Here is a 27046-nt window from a genome sequence, read left to right on the forward strand (position 1 = left end):
ATAAATATATATAATTATTACAACATCCCTATCCCTTGGAGAGCATGTTTGGACGATTTTCTCATTACCTATGCATTGACCACTTCGCAACCTGCCATATTTCTTATTTCTCTTTCGTTGTTTCTGTTTCTATCGATGATCATTACTTTGGATTTTTTGTATATTAATTTTCAAACCATACTGCTTATTCATTTCTTTTCCGAGGAATGAGTATAAATGGATGTACAAACGAATGGACACTAAATAGAAAAAAGCATGGAATTACCACACAAGCAGAATTGGGGAGACATGTGTGACGGGAGATGGGAGTGACAACCTTCCATAGAGATAGAGATCAGTCAATGAACAAGCAGAATTACTTATAAAGAGAAAAATTAGAAGATATTCCTTATTCACCGTGTCCAATTTTTCATAATATGTTCCAGTTCTTCTGCTGAAGACCCCAATAAAGCCGTGTCATCAGCATATCATAAGGTTTTTGATTTTTTCCTCCTATTGTTGCTCCACCTTGCCAATCCTCAATAACTTAACTCATAATGTATTCACTGTATGTTGAAAAGAGTGGTGAATAACAATAAAAATTAACACCACTACCGAACTCCAGATTTGAATTTGATGTTTTTGAATGCATTGCGGTTCTTGTGATAATCTCCTACGATTCTTGTGACAAATATCTTAGTTCTTCTAGTGTACCCATTTCCTGATAACGTAAAAGCACCGTATACCGTCCGGTCTCCCAATTCCGTCCGACAAAGAAATTGCGCTCTATACCTCAGAGTTTCGTCGCAATCAGACGGCCGAGTAGAATTTTTGATACTAGCTCGAAACTCCAAGTGCCGAAGAAAACACGAAACCCAAGCGTAGGTCCAACATCACGATCAGGTAAGTAAACCAGTAGAAAATTAGAGGAAAAGGCGCAAGCCAAACAAAAAAACACAAAAAAAAAAAAAACAAAAAAGGCGTAAGCCAACAAAAAAATCACACAAAAAACAAAAAAACCCAAAAAGATCTTGGGCTCCGAGCCATTGTACCGAGCCCAGTTGGGCCTGGTGCAATGGCTTGGGCCCCAAGCAACCAAGCAATTTTAGTTCCCGCGGATAAGTAAATAAGAGGATAAAGGCATAGAGCGCATCACGCTGGGCCTAGTTTTTGCATTCGATTAGGGCACCACAATGGAATCTTATTACCCAGGGTTCCATTGTGAAGAGCATTTGGCTACGATAGTTGTGCCCCCATCGCGCATCAGCGTGCTATGGGGGGGAAAGGGATGGCCTGGGGCATTGGAGCGAGGTGGGGTGATCCCTGTTTTACACTCGGGTCAAAACACCTCGCCCCAATGAATTGTTACACCCGAATGTACTTTTTCGATAGGGTGGACATCTCCCACAGGTCGGGTTTAATCAAATTGCTTGCTTGCTTGCTAGAATTTTTGATAGGTTATATCCCCACTCATTCTACTTTTAGCACGCAGACATTTTACGTTTACTGTTGTCAGTGCGATTCAGTTCATTGCAAGTGCATGTCTTGTTTTAAGCTATACTGATTCCAAAAAAACATAAAGGTAAGGAATACTTATTTTCCATATTTTATAGATACTACGTTTAACAGTTATGTTTTTACTTATTTATTAGAATCTTTCATATTTATTTATTGTAAATATACATATATTTTTGTAATTTTTTTCGAACAATAGATTTTATTACCGAAATTAAAGTGGACGGAATAGGGTAATGCAGAATATCAAGGGGTTCTTGATACCGTCCTAGCGGACGGTATTAGGGATTAACTCCTTCAGTTTCAAACGCTTTGTAAATATAAGTCTTAGTTAAATAATATAATCCGACATATTTTAACCATAATATATATTTTGCTCCGTTTAAAAACCTAAATACGACCTATTATAGGTACAACTCATTTTAAGAAAATTAGTGTCAACTATTAAGTGAATTCGAAAATTCAATTTAAAATTTAACCCAAGAATGATGCATTTATTACCTATTCTAGATTTAATGTGTAAGTTTGGTTTAGTTTTTATTTGTAAAAAATGTTTATGGTAGTTCTTCCTCTCAGTTTGTATTATCAAGTATGATAAAAATGACTATCTAATTAGTAAAACTCATTTAAAGGAATTGGACGGACACAGGAACCTTCTGTCCTATATCCGTCCATGGTGGACGGACAGAGCTACCTCAAACTCCTGTTACCGACCCCATAAAATAAAAACTAATAAAATATTTTTTTTTCAGTTTTTTATTATCTGCAACTATGGTATACAAAAAGCGGATGAAGTATCCCCGAGAGAATATCCAAAAAGCTATAGAAGATATTAATTTGAAACGTTTAAGTATTCGACAAGCCTCCAAAATATACAATGTGCCTAAAAGTACTTTGTTAGATACTATGAAAGAAAAGTACAAAACTCCGGGCAATATTGGAGGGCCAACAGTTTTGTCCAGTTCCGAAGAAGACTTGATTATAAAATGGATAATCGAAATGGGTAACGTGGGATTCCCGGTAACAAGATCTCAACTTGTTGATTCTGTTTCAAAACTAATTCAAAATTTGAAACGAAAAACCCCATTTAAAAATTACATACCTGGTAAAAAATGGTACAATGGTTTTCTCGCTCGTCATCCAGAAATTTCAAAACGTGTTCCACAATCACTATCTTCTTGTAGAGCCGCAGTTACGGAACAAAATATAAGAAATTGGTTTACCCAAGTTCGGGATTATATGACAAAAATGAATTTTTTACACATTCTTGAAAACCCCAAGAGAATATTCAATTGTGATGAAAGTGGTTTCTATTTATCCCCTCAAGAAAAACAAGTGTTGGTTAGAAAAGGTGCAAAAAAGGTATACAGTCGCATAGCTAATGACGAAAAAGAATGTCTTACAGTTTTGCTAACTGTTGGAGCTGATGGTTCTGTACCTCCGCCATTAGTTTTGTATCCCTACAAACGGTATGTGTCAGCTGCAATAATAACGAACATGCCAAACCAGTGGGGAGTTGGGCACTCTGAATCTGGTTGGATGACAAGTGAGACATTTTATGAATACGTTACAAATGTATTTTTTCCCTGGTTGGAAAAGAACAGTGTTCCACTCCCAGTGATATTGTTTCTGGATGGACACTCTTCCCACATCAATCTGCCTATTACTGAATTCTGCAAAGAAAAAGGTATTATTTTAACAGCATTTTACCCCAATGCAACTCACCGATTACAGCCGTTAGATGTTGGTGTTTTTTATCCCATTAAAAATAACTGGCGAAAAGATGTTCGATCTTGGCGTATGGAGAATAACGGAAGAAAACTTCAACGGGCTGAGTTTGCAAAACTCTTAGACAAAACTTTGAAGGCTACAGTCTGTACATCGATAATAAAAAGTGCATTTGAATCATGTGGACTCTTTCCGTTTAACGAAAATCGCATTGATTATTCAAAATTAATAAAACCAATAGAACAAAAAGATTCTGATGATAAAATAACTGAATCAACATCCACTACAACTGTTAATGTTTATGATTCTAAACTACTTCGAGAGGTAGAGATACGTTTAAAGCCAGAGGTTGTTAACCGTTTTAGGATTGCTGAATCAGCGGCCCAACTAGAAGAAAAATATGTAGCATTGTATGATTTCTGGAAGAGTCTTCATCCACAAAATGTCGATCATGATAAAACTTTGGAAAACAATTTGCCAATTAATGCTGCTAACGAGACCATTGTTGACATACACTTCGATGAAAACTTTTGGTTTTGCAATAATGATACAATTGAAGCTACAGTCAAAGCAGATGGAGCATTGGTCTTAATTCCTTCACAGAATAGCAATTCTAGTTCGCCAAAACCTGGTCCATCAGCATCCAAGAACAATGATTGTGAGAATATAGACTATTATTTAGCAGTAAGTTCACCCCAAGAAAAAACACCACCTAAGAACAAAATAGTAAACACAACTCCTTGTAATAGCCCATTAAAAGATGATTCAATAGGTATAGTTTATTCTGATCAAAAAAGACAAGTACAAAATCAAGAAAAAACCCCACTTAAGCAAATTACAACAACATCAGAGAATAATAGTAAATATCCAACACCTTTCAAAAAAGCACTATTTTGGCCGGAAAGTTCTGCAAAGAAAAAAAATAATAGCACAGAAGACACCAAGGAAAGGAAAAAACCAAAGATTTATCCTACAGTAGCTATAAGTGATGAATTTATGGAACATCAACGAAGACTCAAAAAAGAAAAAGAGGAAAAAGAAAATGAGAAATGTGAACGAATCCGAAAGAGGAAAGCAAAAACAGAGATTCAACAAGCAAAAAAGAAAAAGTGTCCTCCAAAACACACACCAGGCATAGATACTGGTAATAATAATACGGAAAACATAAATAAAAAGAATATAGAAATATATTCAAAGGACGATTTTGTGTTGGTTCAGTACGACAGTGAATATTTCCCTGGTGTAGTTCTGGAACGAAGCAATGATACTTTGACAGTTAAAAGTATGACTATGAATGGAAAGTACTGGAAATGGCCAGATAGAGATGACATTTTAAATTATGACTTTGATGATGTAGTTTGTAAGATTGCGAGACCTTCACTCATAAATAAACGCGGCGCCTATGAAGTTCCAGAAATTGAAAACCTAAAAAAATGAAGTCTTTTTTTTTTATTATTTAATTCATTTGCAGTCATTAAGTTCGTTTCAAAACTTTGTACTTAAATAAAACTTATTTTTAAATTATTTGTTTTGTTTTTTGGCCATTTTTTTGCAAATTTATTTAAAAATTATTCATAATGGGTTTTTTTTGTCATAACTAAATAAATAGGACGGATAACGGTACTCTTGTGGACGGAATTGGGAAAAAATCATTAATGTGGACGGAAAACGGCTATTTGCGAAATTTTTGCATTTGGTTTCTTAAATAAGCAATTTTGTTGAAATGACTACTGTTATTATTATAAATTTGGCTCTAGTAAGAATTAATAATGCATAATAGCTTATAGACAGAATTACTTTAAATTTCAATGATTCGGAATTGATCTTTCAAACAATTTTATATATACCACTTATAACCGGTCGGAATTCGGTGCTCTTACGTTACTTTCTTTTAATTTACGTTACGTTATCGTAAGATCTTGGAATAGTGAACAAACTACATAGTCCAGAAAGCCACTGCGCATCCGCTAGGAAAAATATTCTGATTCGGATTTTTTGCACAACCTTACTCAAAAAAGACCCCTTTTAACAAATTTGCATGTTGCCAGGATCAAAAAGCAGTCAAAAATGTTTTCAAACGTTTTTTTTTGTTTTTTCCTAAAACTAATTTTTTGACATCACAGTCAAAAATGTTTTCAATTGTTTTTTTTTGTTTTTTCCTAAAACTAATTTTTTGACATCGGATAATTTTGTTTTATATTTTTTGGACCATTCCAAGTCACTTTTCTCTAAATGTGATAGTTTTTGAGATATAAACGATTGAAAATTTAAAAATTGCAAAATACGCCATTTTTAACCATCAAAAAATTATGTGAAAAACCAAAAATTTCAATGTTACCAAGATACGTAGATATTCTATTAACATCGTTTGATGAATCGCGAAGAGCTTTTTGAAATACAATATCGAAAACCCGTTTGTTTTTTAATTGCTAATCAAGCGAGCGCGACACTATTTTCAACCGTTGCGTTGCATGTATAATCGGAAAGTTTAAAAAAAATTGTTTAAAAGATGTTTTGACCCATTTTTGACCCTGACAACATGCAAATTTGTTAACAGGGAACCTTTTCAAGCACGATCGTAAAAAAAATTGAATCAGAATATTTTTCCGCACATATTTATATTTACACATATTACAAACAATGTTGTATACCTACTTACATGCAACGGTTGAAAATAGTGTCGCGCCCGCTTGATTAGCAATTAAAAAATAAAGGGGTTTTCGATACTATATTGCAAAAAACTCTTCGGGATTTCATCAATCGATCGATGTTTTTAGAATATCTACCTACCTTGGCAACATTGACATTTTCAGTTTTTCACATAGTATTTGAGGGATCAAAATGGCCGATTTCGCAATTTTTAAAATTTTAATCCCTTAAAATATGTCAAAAACTATCAACTTTGAAGAAAAGTCACCAAAGACCTTTCTTTTCTGTTTGGAATGCTCCAAAAAACCTAAAAAATGTTCGATTAAAAAAAATAATTTTAGGAAAAAAAGACAAACGTTTAAAAAAATTTGTGACCAACTTTTGGACCTGGCAACATGTAAATTTGTTAAAAGGGGTCCTTTTTGAGTAAGATTGTGCAAAAAATTCGGATCAGAACATTTTTCCTAGCGGATGCGCAGTGGCTTTCTGGACTAACAAATAATAATATGTTTTCATATTAAACTCTCTGATTTTTTTATAATTTGACAACGAATATTACCCACCTGGGACGAATCCGCATTATTCTTGGTAATCTGTAATAAGAATGACTTAGTCATTCATTGATGATGGTGAGTAATAGTTTGCTTGTATGTTATATTAATGTTACTGTGTCGTAATTGTTACAATCAGTCGGTGAATTTTTTTATACATGGGAATAAAAGTGAACTTACTCCCAGTCATTTGGCCACTTTTCGATGTTCTGCATTTTATTGTAGATTACAAAAATTATTACTTCAGTCATTACCCTCCTATTTTTTAAGTGCCAGCTGGCGTTTCATGTTCCTTTTCTGTTTTTCTTAATTTTAACTTTTCAAAATCAATGGGAAAATCGCAGTAGCTGACTGTGTACCATAGTTAAAAAACTAATACAGAAGTAAAAACTTCAATAATTTGTATATTAGTATAAAAATTTGGATGAATACTTTTTAAAAATGTCATCCAAATGGATTAAAGCATACCGTTTTCGATCTGCTTCAGATCATCCTCAGTGTGTTCCGTTACGTACTACCACACTAATGAAAGTGGTGACATCAAAATATATGGTTTACATATAAGTAAGTATTACATTTGTAGAAAATAAGTTGGTATGTAGTCTGTGTCTTTTGAACTTACAAGAGCCACGTGTTACAGTCGAGCAAGGAACCATGTTTCTCTTTAAGTATTAGAATAGAATCCATTGCCACCGACTTAGGGTCGAATTATTTTCTACAAATGTAATATGTAAACCGTATATTCTGATGTCACCACTTTCATTAGTGTGGAAGTTTCATGTACCTACGTAACGGAATGCACTGAGGATGATCTAAATCAGATCGAAAACGTTACTTAAATCCATTTGAACGACACTTTTAAAAAATTTTATTAAAAACTTTGATACCCATATACAAATTAAAGTTTTTACTTCTGTCTTAGTTTTTTTAACTTTCCAACGCAGCCTCAATTTTTGATTTCAGTATTTGTGGTTCTTTTTCCTAACATCCTTCCTCTATAATATTGTCTTTGTCGTTATTAGAGTACAGTATTTCGCAATATTGTTTCCACACCACTGTAATACCTTCTAGGTTTGTTATGGTATTTTCGTATATAATCACAAGAGAGAAAATTTTGCCGGCAATATTTTCGACTGGTATGAAAGTTTGTTGCCTGGCAATTTTCGCGAATTAAATTTTGACTTAAATCACGAGACGTCAGTCGAGTGATTTTGTCAAAATTTCATAAGCGAAAATTACCAAAAGGCAACGAACTTGAATGAAACCAGGAGAAAATTTTGCCGGTAAATAATTTTCTCTCGAATGATATTCGACAAGACTATTTCACGAGACAATCAATGAACCATATCAACGAAATATAATCTTTATTTATTTGTTATTGCCAGACACTTTCGTGACGGATCTGTCATAATTTTGTCGCTGAGATATCACGTCGCTAAGGAGTTTTGTCAGTAGAAAACGATGCGTTGCTATGCCGTTTTATCAGTTAAAAACAGTCTAGTGAAATAGTCACTATAATCTTTGATCATCTTGGTCTACGGTTTGAATTCTCTCGCTAGATACTTGACTTTGGTGGAAGTTCTGTAGTTACTTGGCAGTGTTGTCCACATATTTATGTTTTAAATAACTAAGTTTGATTTAATATACAGCTTCTAAGTATTCGTAAGAATGTGTATTAGGTACATATTTAGAATTGATATTTCTTTATATAGCGATAGTATTAAAATACAAAATTTGCTTATATAGAAATTTCATAAGTAAGTTTTCAAAGTATGTTACTCACAACATTGTGTAACCCGAAATAATTATTTTACCTAACTCTTCCAACTGTTCCAACGCCAGTGATGACTGAATGCTTAACACTGGAATTCTACCCTATAATCTAACTTTCCTTAGAAATTAGCATGTACTTTGGTCTGCATGTAGTGTTTTCAATCCAGTAGAGTGGAAATTAGACACTTTTTGAATATTTGTGAACGCTTTAGGGCTGGTAGTTTTACATTTACACGGTAGAACTCCGCAAATTAAACATACTAACTACCACAATTCACGCAACTCCCTCCAGTAATTTCAGACAACAAACACTCGGTTCGACGGACGGAGAACGAATTTCCTAAAATAATTTCCACATCATTTCCGTTAGGTTTCATGCACAAATTGGAAGTACTAACAAAACAGAAAAAAATATTTTTCCTATATTTTTTTATAATTTATTCCCATATGACGCCTTAAAAATAGGCTTCTATAAACTTTTGAAGCGAAGCTTCTATACGAAGACTATATGACATACGTGACTTCTAGCGTCACGAAATAGTTGGTGGAAGAATCCATTTACACGACGAGGGGAGTCCGTTATATAAAATGCATACTATTTCAATTGTATTAAAATTTATAAAAAGGATATTAACTAATGCGGTTTTATGTAGGTACTTTTGAATGTACAAAAATTCCTTAAAATAAAAAATTAGAAATATATAAATAATAAAATTACTTTATTTAATTTTAAAAATATTATTATTTTTTATTTAGCTTAAATACCTCGACAACTATGGTCATTGGCATGGTACAGTTGATTTCGCAATAAAATTATAATGTAATGTGTGGTGTGTGTGTTGAGTAAATGTCTTGTTACTTAGTAAAGTCGACTTCATTGTCTTTACAGAGACTCTCTAATTATATCCGAACATCTGCGGTTCCTCCGATGAGAAAATTTAAAATTACAGAGCTTCTTGCTTACAGTACTGCGTCCTATACCACTTTTTTTTATTAAATAGCAATGATACCTTCGAGTCACAAAATGTATTATTGTTCTGAGCGTACTTGCTGCTTGTAGTTTGGTTCACTTTGTATGGTAAAGACAGGCCTACACTTTTTGATTCATATCAAGGTATTATTATTTTTGAGCAATATTTAATCGGAACAGTGCTTCCTTACTTCCAAATACTTATCTCAATCTCATTTGCGTATTATTTAATTCAACCCTCTCCTCTAATATTCTTAGAGTTTTGAACTAATTTCACAAATATTTTTATTGTGTGAGACACTAGTGCTAGAGAACAATGTTCTCGGCAGTCCATTGTATTATCTTTTTTTGGGATTGCTATAAATGTTTTTAAGCTCCATGTTTGGCCCAAAAGACCAAGTTAATATGTGTTGTAGTAAATTAAGTAACATCTTGAAAAATAATAATTGACGATCTAGAACTGGAAGGAGTGGACACCTTCATATACCTATGCCCATTGTTGACTAAATATCAATGTCAGTGAAGAAATTAAAAGAAGAATATATCTTGATAATAAGTGTTACTATGACTTGAGAAGACATATGGTCTCAAAACTACACAGAAAAACTGACCGTCTATAAAGAACTAATAAGACCAGTTCTAACATATGGAGCAGAAACGTGGTCACTTACATAAGAGGATCAAGAATTGCTTAAACGCTTCGAGAAAAAAATTGAATATACAATAGAGTGAATAGAGGAATAAAATAGCAAGATTTGTGGTAAAGGAGTTGCAACCTTAAGTTATATAGAAGTTTCGGGGAACCTGAAACCTTATCTTGCTCGTTGTTATTATAATACAGACGACGAAAGGGGCAAAAACTATGTAAATATCTCATTAGTAACTTAATGTATCATAATAGTTTTCACGAAATTAAATTACTTAAATTGCCGAAGAAATTTTTCCACCAGTAGTTATGTTTCAACAGTGATGCTACAAAAATAAATAGTTTACATTTGTGCGAGTAAAATTAAATCTTAACTATTATTATCTTAAAATGTAAATATAATAGACCAAGAGGCAGCGCTGAAAAATCTATTTAAATTTACTAAAGCTAGATTTTTCACAGTTGATTACTGTGAGTGTGTAGAGAAACATACTGCGGTCGGTCAAGCGAAACGTAGAACAGGGGTTACTGAGAGGGTATCAAAGTTGCTTTCCTACGAAGGTAATTATTTCCATTTACTAAGGCTGAAAATCAGTACACACATTCTAAATTAAATATAAATAAAAGTTATTCTAGTCGGTCAGCTGTATGACGGGAAGAGCCGGTCGGTCGGCCCCAATAGTCGATTGAGGAAATGAAGTATTTTGGCTCGCAATTTTTTCTTCCAGCATGGATTTACTTGAAATTTTCACAGAAGGTAGGGAACAGTCCAAGGATCATTTTATATATCATGCCGCTATCATACGCTAAAACCTTGATGTGGTTGCCACCCCATCTCGGGGGTAGGATTTTTTTATTACATTTTAATTGAGCAATTCGATGGAAAAAGTGATTCTAAGAAAAAAATGTTTTTTACATTTTTTCGTAAAACTAATATTTTTCGAGATATTCGCGCTTGAAAATAACAGTTTTTCGACGAAAAAATCGACTTTTCTAGAGGGTTTTTTTGAGAATACCTCGAAAAATATGCATTTAATCAAAAAAACTATAGATATCGAAATTGTATCTTTTAGTAACACAAACCAAATTCTTTTCCTATAATATCTTTAAGACCAATACAAACCGAGATACGGCATGTTAAAAGTTAGATTTTCTCGTCAAATGCATAATTTGAAATATTCAAAGCCAAATAATGGGAAAAATTTGCATTTTTCAAGGAAAACTTAAATAATGTTTTTTCAAGTATACAATTAGAGCTTTCAAATAAAAATAATAAAAAGTTTTCAGCATGAAAATTAAGCGACTTATAATTAAAAAATATAGGTACCTGCTTTTCTCTACGAAAAAATCAGTGAAAACATCCCCCTAACTACCTTCCTAATTCAAAATTATTCTTTACCTGTCTGTAGTTCCTTTTATATTTATATTATCAATACAGTCAAGGAGTTTGACCTATTTAAAATGCCTAATTTTGGAAAAATTGAACTTTAAAGAAAAATTGATTTTTTGCAATTTGGTATTTTTCACCTTTTACTTCAAATATCTCCGAAAATACTGAAGATACGAAAAAAATTATAAACTTCTAAATTGTAGCTTTTTTAATAACTAAAATAACCCTGTACATAGATTTCCATTAGAGTGAACAGTTAGCCAGATATAGCTGTTTAAAACCTCTATTTACCAGCAAACACCACCTTATTCGAGCCCTTTAAACCCGCCCAATTAAAAACTAAGGGATCTTATGGAATCTAATTTACACAGTCTTATAGCTCTTTAAAAATCCTACAAAATAATTTTTGAAGAAACTTTTTATCGCCAAAGATATATAGAATATTTTTCGAGGTATTCTCAAAAAACCCTCTAAAAAAGTTGATTTTTTCGTCGAAAAACTGTTATTTTCAAGCGCGAATAACTCGAAAAATATTAGTTTTACGAAGAAAATGTAAAAAACATTTTTTTCTTAGAATCCCTTTTTCCATCGAATTACATGGTTAAAATGTAATAAAAAATTCCCACCCCCGAGATGGGGTGGCAACCACCCCAAGGTTTTAGCGTATGATGGCGGCATGATATAGAAAATGATCCTTGGACTATTCTCTACCTTCTGTGAAAATTTCAAGTAAATCCACGCTGAACGAAAAAATTGCGAGCCAAAATGCTTCATTTCTTCAATCGACTATTGGGGCCGACCGACCGGCTCTGTCCCGTCATACAGCTGACCGACTATAATAACTTTTATTTATATTCAATTTAGAATATGTGTACTGATTTTCAGCCTTAGTAAATGGAAATAATTACCTTCGTAGGAAAGCAACCTTGATACCCTCTCAGTAACCCCTGTTCTACGTTTCGCTTGACCGACCGCAGTATGTTTCTCTACACACTCACAGTAATCAACTGTGAAAAATCTAGCTTTAGTAAATACAAATAGATTTTTCAGCGCTGCCTCTCCGTCTATAAGTTTCAAATTGCATTTTTAATTTTATCAACTTACCAGTCTCTAAAGATATTTCAGCAACTTACCTGCAAAAATAGAAATTATATTAGCACTGTTCTGAAATTATGATGTATGCTATTTTAATGAGTTTTGAAAAATACTTGTTTCGCAAGAAGCAAATTCATAATAAAAAATTATGCAAAAATTGTATATATTATTGGAATCCTCTTGGTTGAGTTTACTAAGATATTTTCTTTTTTCGTTAAGATATTGTACTTTAAAGTTAATTAGTTTTAAAAACCTACAAAGCCTACGGTAATGTAGTATAATCTAATTTCACAAATCCCAAACTTATAAAACTTCAAAAAACAGTAAAATTCTGTATAAAAGGTATATTTAAAATCCCTCAAAAGGGCCACATCAAAATCACAACATAACTAGTTTTCGACTAGTTTACCTGTCATCATCAGTGCTTACGTGCAATGTACATGCTAACCACCAAGATATTGTTTAATAAAAATATGTGGGTCAAAGCCCAGTAAAAGTTGTCCGTCAAGGAAACATTGGTTTAAGATGTTACATTAATCTAGGATGTTTAAAATAGTTGGCTAATCTGCCCCAGGCAACATCTGAGATGTGGATTTGACTTGTTCACATGTTTAAAGTATGACGGCAAGTGACAATGAAAAAACATGTGAACATGTCAAATCCACATCTCAGATGTTACATGGGGCAGATTAGCCAAATATTTTAAACATCCTAGATTAATGTAACATTTTAAACCAATGTTTCCTTGACGGACAACTTTTACTGGGCTTTGACCCACATATTTTTGTTAAACAATATCTTGGTGGTTAGCATGTACATTGCACGTAAGCACTGATGATGACTGGTAAACCAGTCGAAAACTAGTTATGTTGTGATTTTGATGCGGCCCTTTTGAGGGATTTTAAATATACCTTTTATACAGGATTTTACTGTTTTTTTGTATTATATGGTATACAGCCAACTACAGGAAAATTTTTCCTTGTTGATTTTTTATAAAACTTCTTTCCCACAACATCTAATATGACAACCACCCAAATCAAAGAACCCCAAATCCTGCAATCTCAAACCAAACACCCCAAAGTCAACCAATCCCTAGAATCTGTCCACAAACAGAAAAACTCACCTAATTCACCCTGGAATAGCTAAGATTTCTTGCTTATGGTATCGTATCAAAATAAAATCACATAGAGTAATTGTGTTTACTGATCGAAACAAAACAACTTTTATTCTAGAAGACCGCATTTTAAAGAAAATTCCACACCTGTAATTTTGAACCAATCAAAATACGTTATTTTGACAGATCACCATGGCAACGGAGGTATTTTATCGGAAATTTTTTGCTCGTGGGGTACCCAACAGCGAATTATAGTGGAAATTTTTTGACGTTTACAATAACAGAACATTTTTGACAGACTGGTTTTTATTTGTTTACATAATTTAGTTTTGATTCATTTTCTATCACTTGTAGTTACTCAAAACTTATGTAAAATTGAAGAATATACTATTTTCTATCTTGAAATGGTATTCCCATGCAACTACAATGAGTAGAAATTACGAATTTGAAAGCCTAAATAATTGCTGGCAAAGCTATGGCGCGCTATTAATCTGTTCATGCAGCTTTGGATTTTCAAATGCAAATTTGGTGTGGAATTTTCTTACCGAATACCACGCGAAGTCAAATTAATATCCGGAAATTTTTTTTGATCATGAATATTTTTAGAAAATTTCCCTCGTCTGCGACTCGGGAAATTTTCAAAATATTCATGATCTCAAAAGAATTTCCGGAAATAATTTGACCTCTAGTGGTATTACTAGTGAAAATTCGTAATTGTATTGTAAGGTGTTTATGCGTATCATTTTAGGATAGAAAAAATTAACGGTTCTGCATAACCTCAACAATGACCAAAAACCCGTTCCCAATGTGCGACAGAGAAAAAAGATATAAGCAGTCCTTGCATCTCTTTCTTATGTGCTGGCTTTATCAACCACGTGACCTTCCCACTACCAAACATTCCCCAGTGCTACTAATTGTGGTCCAATTGTCCAATACATATGTAATTGCTAATTCGAGTAGGAAAACAAGTAGTTCCCGGATAGTTTTATCCATATTCATTGTCTTCAAGTCGTTTAATTTACTACTTTTAAGTATGTTTCTACAATTTAAACCCAATTGCTTTAAAGTTCACTGAAAATGGACTATTGCAGTCCAATTTTTTTAATTAAATACTTATACCAATTTTGGACCAGACAACAGCGAAACTACAGGGTAACATTCCATGGTGCTTAATTTATACTGATGATGTCGTGTTAGTAGGAAATAGAGAAAGAGACTTACAAAAAAAACTGGAACAGTGGGCACGAGCTCTGGACGAAATAGGTTTAAAACTTAGTAGGATAAAGACAGAGTATTTGGAATGTTCATTTAAAGATGGAGTTACTACAAATAAAATGGTATCTTTGGATGGTGAACTGATTGTAAAAAGCAATAGTTTTAAGTACCTGGGATCGGTATTACAGAGTAATGGAGAAATAGATGGATATGCATGCAGTAGAATTAGGACTGGATGCATGAAGTGGAAGGAAGCGAGTGGTGTGTTATGTGAAAAAGTTCCAATGAAGCTAAAAGGAAATTTCTATAAAACAGCCATAAGACCGGCTATGATGTATGGAACTGAATGTTGGGCAGTGAAAAAGAAAGAGGAACAACGAATGCATGTGGCGGAGACGAGAATACTTAGATGGATGAGTGGAGTGAGAAGAAAGGATAAAATTAAAAATGAGTATATTAGGGGAAGTCTAGGTTTGGCACCAATTGATACCAAAATGAGAGAGCATAGGTTGAGATGGTTTGGTCATGTTCAACGTCGAGACGTTAATCATCAAATACGAAAAGTAGCTGAAGTGCAGATTCCTGGAATTAGTAGGAGAGGAAGACCAAAGAAGACATGGGGAGACGATTAGGCAGGACATGTTGGTAAAGGGGATTATTATTGATATGACTCAGGATAGAGTTACAACCTGTGGTGAAATGCAATTAGGGAAGCCGACCCCGCATAGGGATAAGGCAAAGAGAATGATGATGACTTATACCAATTACAACAGAAGTGTTTTACTTCTGTAGTAAATAAAATATTTTCAATCTATATTAGACTAGTGCATTTAGCACAAAATAAATCACAGCACCTAGAGACTTGCAACTTTTAGCATTGTGTTCAGAATGACGTCAGGAAAAAGGTCTACTATACCAAAAAGGGTGTTAATGCATAAAAGTGCATAAAATTCATTTAAAAGAGCATAAACATATCAAAATAAGTATATTAAGGACCAGATTTTGTTATTCAGTAGGTTTTTGGGGTCACCTAATACGAATACGCAATCAGAACCGACCCATGATGCTCCTGATGCCCAGGGTTACTGCTAAGGCACGTCATCTTCTGGAGTTTTGAGGGAGTTTGAACACGTATAGGTATGACATCAGAACCCCCTTCCCCCCTCGGAGTACCTAATACACTCAGTGCCTAATATGCACGTCATCTTCTAAAAATTTCTAGGCTTTTCGATGATGCAAATAGATAGTCGGGGTTGCTCAATACGAGTTGCGGTTTTTTTGGGTTTGCTCAATACGAGTACACCTCAAAACCGACTTCCGAAAACCGAAAATCCTCGAAGTTCCAGAAGATGGCGTGCATATCGGTCATCTTGGACACTAGGTGCTCTGAGAGTCGGTTTTGATTTTATATTCATGTTCAAAATCCCCACAAACCCCCTAGTAATCTCTTTGTATCAATTTAGTGCCAAAAACCCTCGATGACGTGTTTCAGCGGTACTGATGACTTCAGTCATCCCAAAACTACCCGAGTAATTTTTCTGCATAAATTTGGTGGCGAGAATCCTCGAAACTCCAGATGACGTGCCTTAGCAGTATTCCTGGGCACCACGTGCATCTGAGGTCGGTTCTGATTGCGCATTCCTTTTCAGTGACCTCCAAAACCTCCCCCTGAATAACAAATTCTGGCCATTAATCTGGCACAATACTTATTTTGACATGTTTATGCAATTTTGGATTAAAAATTAAAGTGCAATTATGCATTTCAACCCATTCTTTTATAGTAGACTTTTTTCCTGGCGACATCCTGAATACAATGCAAACAGTTGCAAGTCAGTAGGTGCTGTATTTAAAAATCGATTTATTACGGTGTTTTTAGTGCTAAATTCCCTGGTCTATATTGGTAGAGAAGCACATTATGCTAAATGTGCAGTCACTCGAGCATTATGGGGACCTATTGGGTTGTGAAGAGTAGGTCCTGAAACCAAAAAAAGTAAAGTTTTCCATTTCAGTGGAAACTTTCCATTTTTAATTTAATTTTCCATTTCCAACAATGGTTTTTTTTAGATTATAGCGCCATCTATCCATAATTCTAAAAAATGTCTCGAATAAAAGTCACTTATTTTTACGTAAGAAATCCAAATCTGTAATAAAAATGGGGGCTCCCATTTAAGATTTTAAAGTAACACCCCACGAGTCGTGTAACACCAGTCGTGTTTGATGCCATTCGATAGATTTTTCAAAAATATTGAATAAGTGTATTTTTCAGTTTTTCGATCTGTTGTTCATTTCGCGAAATATCGCAGGATTCGTATTTAAAATTTTAAATTTACCCCCCACCTCTCTCCGTGGGAAGTGGTGTTTGATATCGTTCGATAGATTTTTGAAAAATATTTAGCACGTACTTTTTAGTTTTTCGATCTGTCATTCATTTCGCGAAATACTCGCTTTTTTCTTGTCAAACTTTGGGACTCACCCATTTCCTTACGCACCGCTCAAATCGTCAGATTTTTGAAATATACACTGTTTTGCATGTACTTCCTTATCTTAATCTGACGATTTCGAGTTTTTCTAAGGATACTATTTTTTTCGGTCCCCCCTTAACGAACTCCCCTGCATTAAGAGCCAATATATGGTAGAGGTATATTTTCAGAGTACAAGGATTCTCTCCATGTAATAATTTGACTCGCTCTAGTAACTTCAAAAATCCCCGCTTGGGCCCCTACCATAATGATCTATTTTATCAAATTTCTTGTTATATTATTTTTATAATATAATTTTTATTCCTTTCATTATAAGACCATATTTTATTTCGTTAGTATTTCTACAAAATATTCGTCCAACTCATTCGGACTGGTGGCAGAATATAGGGTACATTAAATTTTAGGGTGTGTTCTCAAATATTTTATCGTAAAATGAACACACTAGGGCGTGGAATGATGGATGTATAGTCATCACGAAGATATAAAGTCACGCTTACCGCACAAAACTACAGCAGCTGACCTTTTTAGTATTTCTGACCACTTTCTCTGTCTAAATCATATCCATTTAGTTGCACAGATTTATTAATTGCATCGTTTTTTTTTTGACACAAAAATATTGTTACTTATCAATTTCTTTTGGAATATACATTATAGGTCTGGATCCCGCGTATGAAAAAAAAGTTGATTAATAGTATTTGAAAATTTGTTAATAGCTTAAGGGTGTCTAGTCGGACAAACTTTGATGTATGGGAACACTGGTACACGGGAAGTTTTAATTGGGGAACAATTTAAAAATTTGGAACGTCAGACCACGAAAACGTCCCATGTATTTTATCGGACAAAACTTCCAATTGATTTGTTACCCTTTCAGTAAACTCTCATGCAAACATCAGACAGCTATTTGTCACCTGTCATAATTCCTGTCATTTGACATGTTCTACGTGTTCCACTCATTAAATGCTCAGTTGGTGATAAATAGCAGTCTGATTTTTGCAGGACAGTTTAATGAGAGGGTAACAAATTAATTTTTAGGTTCTGTCCGATAAAATACATGGGAAGTTTTCGTAGTCTGACGTTCCAAATTTTTAACCCATAATTGTGTTCCACAATTAAAACTTCCCCTGTTCCAGTGTTCCCATACATCATTGTTTGTCCGACTAGACACCCTTAAGCTATTAAAAAATTCTCAGCTTGCTATTAATCAACTTTTTTTTTCATACGCGGGATCCAGAAATAAAATGTAGAATATTGTTAGTTATAATAAATATAGGTTCAACATAAAATAGGCCTGAATCCGGCGTACAAAAAAAGTTTATTAATAGCAAGCTGAAAATTTGTTAATAGCTTAACAATGTCTAGTCGGACAAATTTAGATGTATGGAAACATTGGTACAGGAAAAGTTTTAATTGTGGAACGCGATTTTAATTTGTGGAACATGTCATCCTGACGAGTTTATGATTGTGAAAACTGGGAGGTTGTTTTTAACTTTATTCAATAGCCAACTTTATATAATATATGGAAAAATGTTTGTCCAACAAATAAGTTGGGTATTATTATAAGTCCGACACATAGAACATGTTAAATGACAGGAATGATGTTGGTGGTAATGGCAGTGTCATTTTTGCACGAGAGTTTAATGAAAGGGTAACAAATCAATTGGAAGTTCAGTCCGACAAAATACATGGAACGTTTTCGTAGTCTGACGTTCGAAACCTGTAACCTGTTCCACAGTTAAAACTTCCTCTGTTCCAGTGTTCCCATACATCAAAGTTTGTCCGACTAGACACCGTTAAGCTATTAAAAAATTTTCAGCTTGCTATTAACAAACTTTCTTTTGGTACGCGGGATCCAGGCCTAAAAAGCTTGTATATTAAAATGCAAAAATATTGACAGTCGTAGTATGAAAACTATATCTAATCTCTATGGGAATCAAACTAACAGGTTGAGTTGAAAACCAAAATGCCCTATCAACAAACATACGGAATCCCAGGAGGGGTTGAAGATTTGATTGAACGCTCTCAACTTTAAATTTTGAATAACTGTTTTGCAGAAGATACATGAATAATGCATAAACGTACGCAACTCCTTAACAAAAGCTGTCACGTATACGGGCTGAAGAGGAGTTTGAAGATAACTAAATGCATGATTATGACTAAATCTGCAGGTGAAATCATCCAGTTGATTATTGAAGATTGTGCAGTTGACAGTGTGGTTATATGTAGGGTCATGTGTCATGTAGTTTTAGGCAGAACAGTGTCTAGTGCATTATGGCACTTTTAACTAGCCTTTTAACTTTCTCTCTTTGGTACTCTACTTGTTTCAATCCATGCTTCCGCTTCTACACAAAATTTTCATTGTATTGTTCACATTCACTAATATTCTCCATTTCTGCCTTGTTTTAATCGAAGACTAGACAAATAACATGCAACCACTTGCACTGCTTGGAGAACACTAACAAGAAATTTAGGAATCTTGAAACTGCATACAATTCACGTTTTACACCATGTAGTACAGAAACCCCTCAAATGCGGTACTTACGGGATTTCTGCAATACACAGATAATACAGTATTGTCTAAATACACTAAATAGTCGAACAACAGCAGGGTTTCTTAATTACATCGGTGAAATGCGTCTTTTACAACCCATACCCGACGTAATCTAAATTTCCGTTAAAATGTTACTTACGAGGTTTCTGAAATAAACCGTGGACATCAAGTTACTCTGTAATAAATAGGTACTGCTAATCCTAGAGTACTACCAATCCTATAATTAGCAGTAGTTAATACAATACGAAAGTAATATGCCAACATAAGATGGCTTACAAAAACCACTATAATGTTATCTAAAGTTTCCTCTAGCGTTTAATAATTGATGGTTGGAAAACTCTTATCATGTCAATTTTTCTGACTGTGAAACAAACGTTTTCAATATAGTGGGATCTATTTATAATGCAAATATAATATATGCCAATAAAATATATCCGTAAATAAAATAAACTAATAACGACAACTTACTAACGTATAACATCTGAAAGCTGATAAGGAACTATTTACATTAGAATTTGCAGAAAAGATTAGAAATCCATGTTAACATCAAAAATAAAAAACTTTCAATAAAAAATAAAGTGGTTCTATAAACTATAAATTTGTTATATAGAATATAGATAATTATTCGATTACCACACTCTTCTTCGAATTTTTGTTTCATAATCATATTATTACTTTTGATATTGAAAATATGTAAACCATAGAATAGGTATGCTTTATTTGTATAAACATTTCAAAAATAAATAATTGCATTTGTATTACCAAGAAACCAGTTATGTTTTGAAAAGTATCACTTTATATTTAGAACAATTCTATTACAATGCCCACTATATTCAACTTTTCTTCCCAATGTTTGTTCTGTTTGGATATATGATTCGACTGTTACCAAGAAACACACACTCTTTGAGTACCAAGTATTTGAGTACTAGTACTTGAGTACCAAGAAACAAATAGAATATTTAACTGCATCATAGTGCAGTGTTCTGTCATATTCGGTATTTATGAGACTACGATCATTGTATTACATATCGCAATGTATGTAATACATATCGCACCTCCGCTCCAAGAGTGTCATACAACATTTTCGGGTTTAATTCAAAAACTATTAAAATTAGCATAACTATTTTAGTCAATGACAATGGTTTTTAAAGTTCTATAAAATAGCGTATTATAGTTATTTATGATATAAGTGTTAAAAGTACACGTTTAAGCACGTATATGAAAGTTTACAGAATGAGCGATAGCGAGTTCTGCAATTCACATGAGTGCCTTAAAAATGTACTTTTTAACACGCATATCATACAATATTTTTTCTACAAACGTAATTACAGGACAATATCTACAAAAACTTTTACTTGAACTTGACTGACATTCCATTTTTATATTTTTTTGACATTACATCAAAATTACCTATACGGTCAATACGAATGGTCCAAGAGCTGTGAGACATTTTTGAGTAGGTATTTTAGGCAACCTGAAAATTTTTCAGGTGACTCTTCCATGATAGCCTAATACAAAAATGCCGGTCTGGCTGGAGGGTAGCGGTTATTTTCCCCAAAGTTAAACAAAAGGGTAAAAATTGTTATTACAAAAAATATCAGTGACGTGACTTTAAAGTAAATTTAAATATTCAAATATAAAGAAAATAAACAAGCCAGGCGATTTGAGAGCGATTTTAACTCTGCAAGATACTTGCATGGGCGTCCCAGAATTATTTTCAGGGGATGCATCTGAACTTCAGAAGATTTCATCTGAATCTGTACATACTATTAACGAGTATAAAATATACAACTATACATACATAGCTATGTATATTTCTTCCGGACAGGGAGGTGCAATTGTTATTTTGACAGGGTATTTTTTAATATTAAAAATAAGTATTCTAAAAAGACAGGTTTTTTTGGTGAAATTTTCCAACTGCCATGCCATCAAACAAATTACTCGTGCATATAAATGAAAAGCGCTATAGGTAAGCAGCACTGTGAGAAAGGGCGTATACCGATAGTTGTTTGCGTCCTCTGTTCTAGCGGAGCGAGTTGTTTGCTCGAGAAAAATCACGTGACCTGGCGATACCCATGTTGTTGTGCATCGAAACGTTAGAGTAATTATTATATATTATAGTTTTTTAAGTAACTTTTTCTTAATTAAAGGAAAATAATACGTACTATACAATAGATTTTGCAAATATGATAGAAAAAGACAAATTTATTATTATAAATATATAGGTAGAAAAGTATAAAACTATAAGCTAAATAAATTCGGTGTCTGAATCTTGTACTTCTTCTTCAAAACTCCACATCTGAGCTTAAATATTCATTCTCTTCTTCTTCCTCAGACTCGTCAGTCGAAGCCTGCACAATCACGGGCGCATCTGAAGAAAGACTTGCCATTGTTGAGATGTGGTGTTATCGAATAATGTAAAAAATATCATGGACACAACACGTAGCAAACACGAAAACATTAAGAAAGATGAAAAAGGAAAAAGAAATACTCAACACTATGAAGGAAAAAAATGAGCTACTTTGGTCATATACTAAGAAATATAAAACCTGATGTGATTGGTTATATAAGGAAAAGTATTAAGTATGGGTTATATAAGTAAGAATACGTAGCAACTCAATTAATTAATCACTAATTAATTTTTAATTAACTCTAAATACATATTACAACTATTTACAGATCAGGTAGAAGAGGAATCTGAGTCTTGAGGGGAGTCTGACGAAGAAAAAGAGAATGAATATTTAAGCTTAGATGAGGAGTTTGAAGAAGAAGTACAAGATTCGGACACAGAATTAATTTAGTTTATAGTTTTATACTTTTCTACCTATATATTTATAATAATAAATTTGTCTTCTTCTATCATATTTGCAAAATCTATTGTATAGTCCGTATTATTTTCCTTTAATTAAAAAAAAGTTACTTACAACAACATGGGTATCGCCAGGTCACGTGATTTTGCTCGAGTGAACGGACTCGCTCAGTTACAACAGAGGAAGCAAACAGCTATCGGTATACGCTCTTTCTGACACTGGTGCTTACCTATAGCGCTTTTCATTTATAATGCACGCGTAATTTGATTGATCACATGGCAGTTGGAAAATTTCACCAAAAAAAACCTGTCTTTTTTAGATTATTTATTTTTAATATTAAAAATACCCTGTCAAAATAACAATTGCACCTCCCTGTCCGGAAGAGATGTACATAGCTATGCATGTATAGTTGTATATTTTATACTCGTTAATAGTATATACAGATTCAGATGAAATCTGAAGTTCAGATGCATCCCCTAAAAATAATGCTGGGACGTCCATGCAAGTATCTTGCAGAGTTAAAATCGCCCTCAAATCGCCTGGCCTGTTAATTTTTTTATATTTGAATATTTAAATTTACTTTAAAGTCACGTCAATGATATTTTTTGTAATAACAATTTTTACCCTTTTTTTAAATTTGTGGGGGATTTTTGGGGAAAATAACCGCTACCCTCCAGCCAGACCGGCATTTTTGTATTAGGCTATCATGGAAAAGTCACCTGAAAATTTTTCAGGTTGCCTAAAATACCTACTCAAAAATGTCTCACAGCTCTTATACTAGAACTGCAGTGCCTTAAAAATATTTTAAAGCACTATTGCCTTAAAGTAGCATTTTTAACGCTCGTATGGAGTGCTAAAAATTGTATTTTTAACACGGTTGTAGAAAAAGTATATTAAAAATAATAAAAAAAAATTTGAGTTGTGACACTATACAGATATAATAACGAAAAATTTACGATATGTTGTTTATCAAAAATGACACTTTAAGTAGAGAATATAATATCATTATTATTATCTGGTTAACAGACTTATACTTTTTAATGATATAACTTTAAATACAAGTAACAATATTAAACACAAAATACTGCAAAATGAAAGATAAATAAGTGATAAATGTGTCACTTTTCTTGAGCTTATTCGCAGATTGTTTTAAATAAAGTAATCACATAATAATATGCTGTCTTAACTCGACAAACGATTCTATATACACGTCTTAGATGGAAAAATGCTTTGACCAAGTCGATATGTGACACTGTTTGTGTTCGGTGCGTCGTTGCTTTTGAATAACCGTATAATGATACTAGTGTCACCTAACGATAAATACTTGACCCATAGACGTTACACTTTGTGAGATAGGAGTTTATAGTTTTATTAAACTGTTGGTGCAATCAATCCGATTTTAATTTTTTTTAGTTATGACACTCTTTGAGCGGAGGTGCGATAAGCCGCTCAAACAGTGCCATAAGTCAAAAAAGCAAAGTATAGAGAAAACGACGTTTAAAATTTGTGCTAGAACTTTTCCGGATAAATTAATTTTAAAATTAGTATAATAACTATTTTAGTCAGTTACAAAGGTTTTTGAAGCTCTACAAAATAGTGTCTTAATTCTGGTAAAAGTGTTAAAAAATATTTTGAGTTGTGACACTATACAGATAAAATATCTAAAAATTAACGAAATATTATCTATCAAAAGTGCCTCTTTCAATGCAGAATATAATATCATTATTATCATCTGGTTAACAGACTTAAATACTTTTTAATGATGTAAGTTTAAATACAAAAAAACAACGTTTAACAAACAATATTGCAACAAGAAAGATAAATAAGTGATAAACGTGTCACTTTTCTTGAGCACATACGCAGATTGTTTTGAATAAACTAATCACATTATACTAACACGACGCTTTATTTTCATCTTAGATGGATAAATGCCTTGCACAAATCGATATGTGACACTGTTTATGTTCGGTAGTTCGGTGCACTCACCGTTGATTTTTGTTTATCATATAATGACTAGTGTCATCTAACGACAAATACTTAAACTATAAACGTTACACTCTTTGACATAAGATTTTGTAGTTTTATTAAACTGTTGGTGCAATAAAACAGTTTAGTAAAGGATCCGATATAAGGTCGATTTGCACCGATCTGTTTAATGGATAAAAATTATTGGATATGTAATTTAGCATGTTAACAATAATTACAAAAGACAAGGGTTGCCCGAGCTAATCTTGTTCTAACTATAATTAGTTAATAATAATTAAAAACGACATTTTTTTATGAATTTTAAAATAAATTTTTCGACCCGGCAGATATTATTTCAGATGAGTTGGATGATTCGAAACAAAAAAGGACTTTTGTAATTTTTCTTTAAAGTTGATCGGTTTCGAGTTATAAACAATTTAAAACTGAAAAAAGAACGAAAGATGACAATTTTCAAGGTTCAAAAACACCAGTAAAAATATCATGTAATCATCAAGTACATAAATTCAAGCTCAAACCTTTTTCTATCAGGCCTCGATAAGAATTTTCGCCATGTTTTATTCTAAAACATATTTTTTTAATTATTGTTAATGAGGAAGATTTCTTATGGGGAGACGGACATTAACAACTAAAAAACAATGCTTCAGAATTAAATAAGTCCAAAATGCTTATCAAGAACTGATAGAATAAGGTTTGAGCTTGAATTCAGATACTTCGTAATTTCAAAAATGATATTTTATACTTATGCTTTTGAGCCTCGAAAATCGTCACCTTTCGTTCTTTTTTTAGGTTTAAATTTTTTATAACTAGGAAACGATCAACTCTAGAGAAAAATTACAAAAGAACTTTTTTGTTTAGAATGACATAAAAAATCTGAAATAGTATCTGTCAGGGTCGAATTTTTTTTAATCTATGAAAAAAAAAGTAATTTTTAATTATTAAATAATTATAGTTAGAACAAGATTAGATCGTCCAAACCTTGTTTTTTGTAATTGTTAACATGCTAAATTATATGTATATCCAATAATTTTTATCAATTAAACAGATCGGTACAAATCGACCTTATATCGGATCCTCTACTAAACTGTTTTATTGCACCAACAGTTTAATAAAATTACAAAATCTTATGTCAAAGAGTGTAACGTTTATAGTTCAAGTATTTGTCGTTAGATGACACTATCATTATATGATAAACAAAAATCAACGGTGCATCGCAGTGGCGGCTGGTCAGAGGAGGCAAGGGAGACTTACGCCCGGTTTCCGAAAGGATGATCATCTCAAAAATTATGTAATCGACGATTAACAATAGATTAAATGCGTCAGAAACGTCAACCAAACTAGTTTTAACAACAGTCGATCACCCGACAAAAGATTAATCGTTAGTTAACAGCCGATCATGGTGTTTTTGGTCTCCGAAAGGTCGATTAACCAGTTTCGCTTGTCAAACGGCGGTAAAAATGGACTGTTACCTAATCTGCGACTATCCGTCGATTAACGGGCTATTAAGAGTTTTTTTTAGTTTTTTAATTACTGTAATTAACAAATACCGGGAAAAAATTGTCAAATAACACATATATAAATAATATAAATTATATTATTCAATAAAAATAAGATTTTTTTATGGAAGAAATAATTTAAAATATTTATTTAACTTGCAGAACATGGATATCTCGGATATCTTATATCGTATCTTCAGACTAGTTTTTTTTATTTTTTTTTTAGTTGTAACACTATTTGAGCGGAGGTGCGATATAATTATTACTGGAAATGCATGCACACAAAATCTTTTTATTATTATTATCATGTGATTATATGTTTACAAGAAATCTTGAAGACTTTTCTACTTTTATATGTCTACTTTTACTTTTATTGTGTTGTACTGGAAGATATTTTTGATCGTTTTAATTATTCCTACAGGTATCTTTTTCGCGCACAATAAACGTCCTTTAATTTGACCCTGTCAAATGCCTTAAGGTCCACGAAATATAAATATGCCAGTTTGTTGTACTCTAATTATTTCTATTATCTTGCCTTATTATAAATCTAGCGTAGGGCGTCAGTGTATGATTTTACCGACATAAAACCTTGTTTTAAAAAAATAAGTAAATCTAAAATAAAAAATAAATATTGTTTTTGGCTTCAATTTTCAGGAGTTTCTGTGTGTATAGACAGCAGTACAATAGATCTCACGCAGAGGTCTATTGCACAGTCACAGTAGATTAAAGCTTCAGGAGTCTTGTTAGTTGATTGTGTTAAAAGCTTTCTCGTAATCTAAAATTATTATGTTCCAGTGGTTTATTGTACTACAGAGTTTTCTTGTTTTTCTAAGAGTTAACTTATAAAAAAATGATCATTAATACCCTATCCAGATCGACATTCCTGTATATTCCCGTAATAAGTATCAATCTAGCTTGAAAATTGGGCTCGTGGTAATATTCCTCGTGAAAAGTTTTTATATATGATAAGTGATATTAACAAATAAAACCTATAATCGGTAGTTTCCCAATATTTGTTGTTACTATTTTTGTATGTGGATATAATATTAACATAATAATATTTTGCCAACATTATTTGTAATTATAACAAGTAAAAACAAGATG

General features: G+C 32.9%; 2 protein-coding genes across 2 annotated transcripts in view; both read left to right on the forward strand.

Annotated features, from left to right (window-relative positions):
* Window positions 1-27046, forward strand: part of LOC114332853 (27 kDa glycoprotein) — a 136230-nt gene that overhangs the window by 36591 nt on the left and 72593 nt on the right. The gene's annotated exons all lie outside the window — the stretch shown is intronic.
* Window positions 1413-4746, forward strand: LOC126883544 (uncharacterized). Its single transcript, XM_050649181.1, has 2 exons — window positions 1413-1561; window positions 2247-4746. The coding sequence occupies exon 2, from the start codon at window positions 2266-2268 to the stop codon at window positions 4657-4659; it is 2394 nt and encodes a 797-aa protein (XP_050505138.1). The 5' UTR covers window positions 1413-1561; window positions 2247-2265; the 3' UTR covers window positions 4660-4746.

The sequence above is a fragment of the Diabrotica virgifera genome, chromosome 4, assembly GCF_917563875.1.
Source record: "Diabrotica virgifera virgifera chromosome 4, PGI_DIABVI_V3a".
In the NCBI taxonomy this organism is placed as follows: domain Eukaryota; kingdom Metazoa; phylum Arthropoda; class Insecta; order Coleoptera; family Chrysomelidae; genus Diabrotica; species Diabrotica virgifera.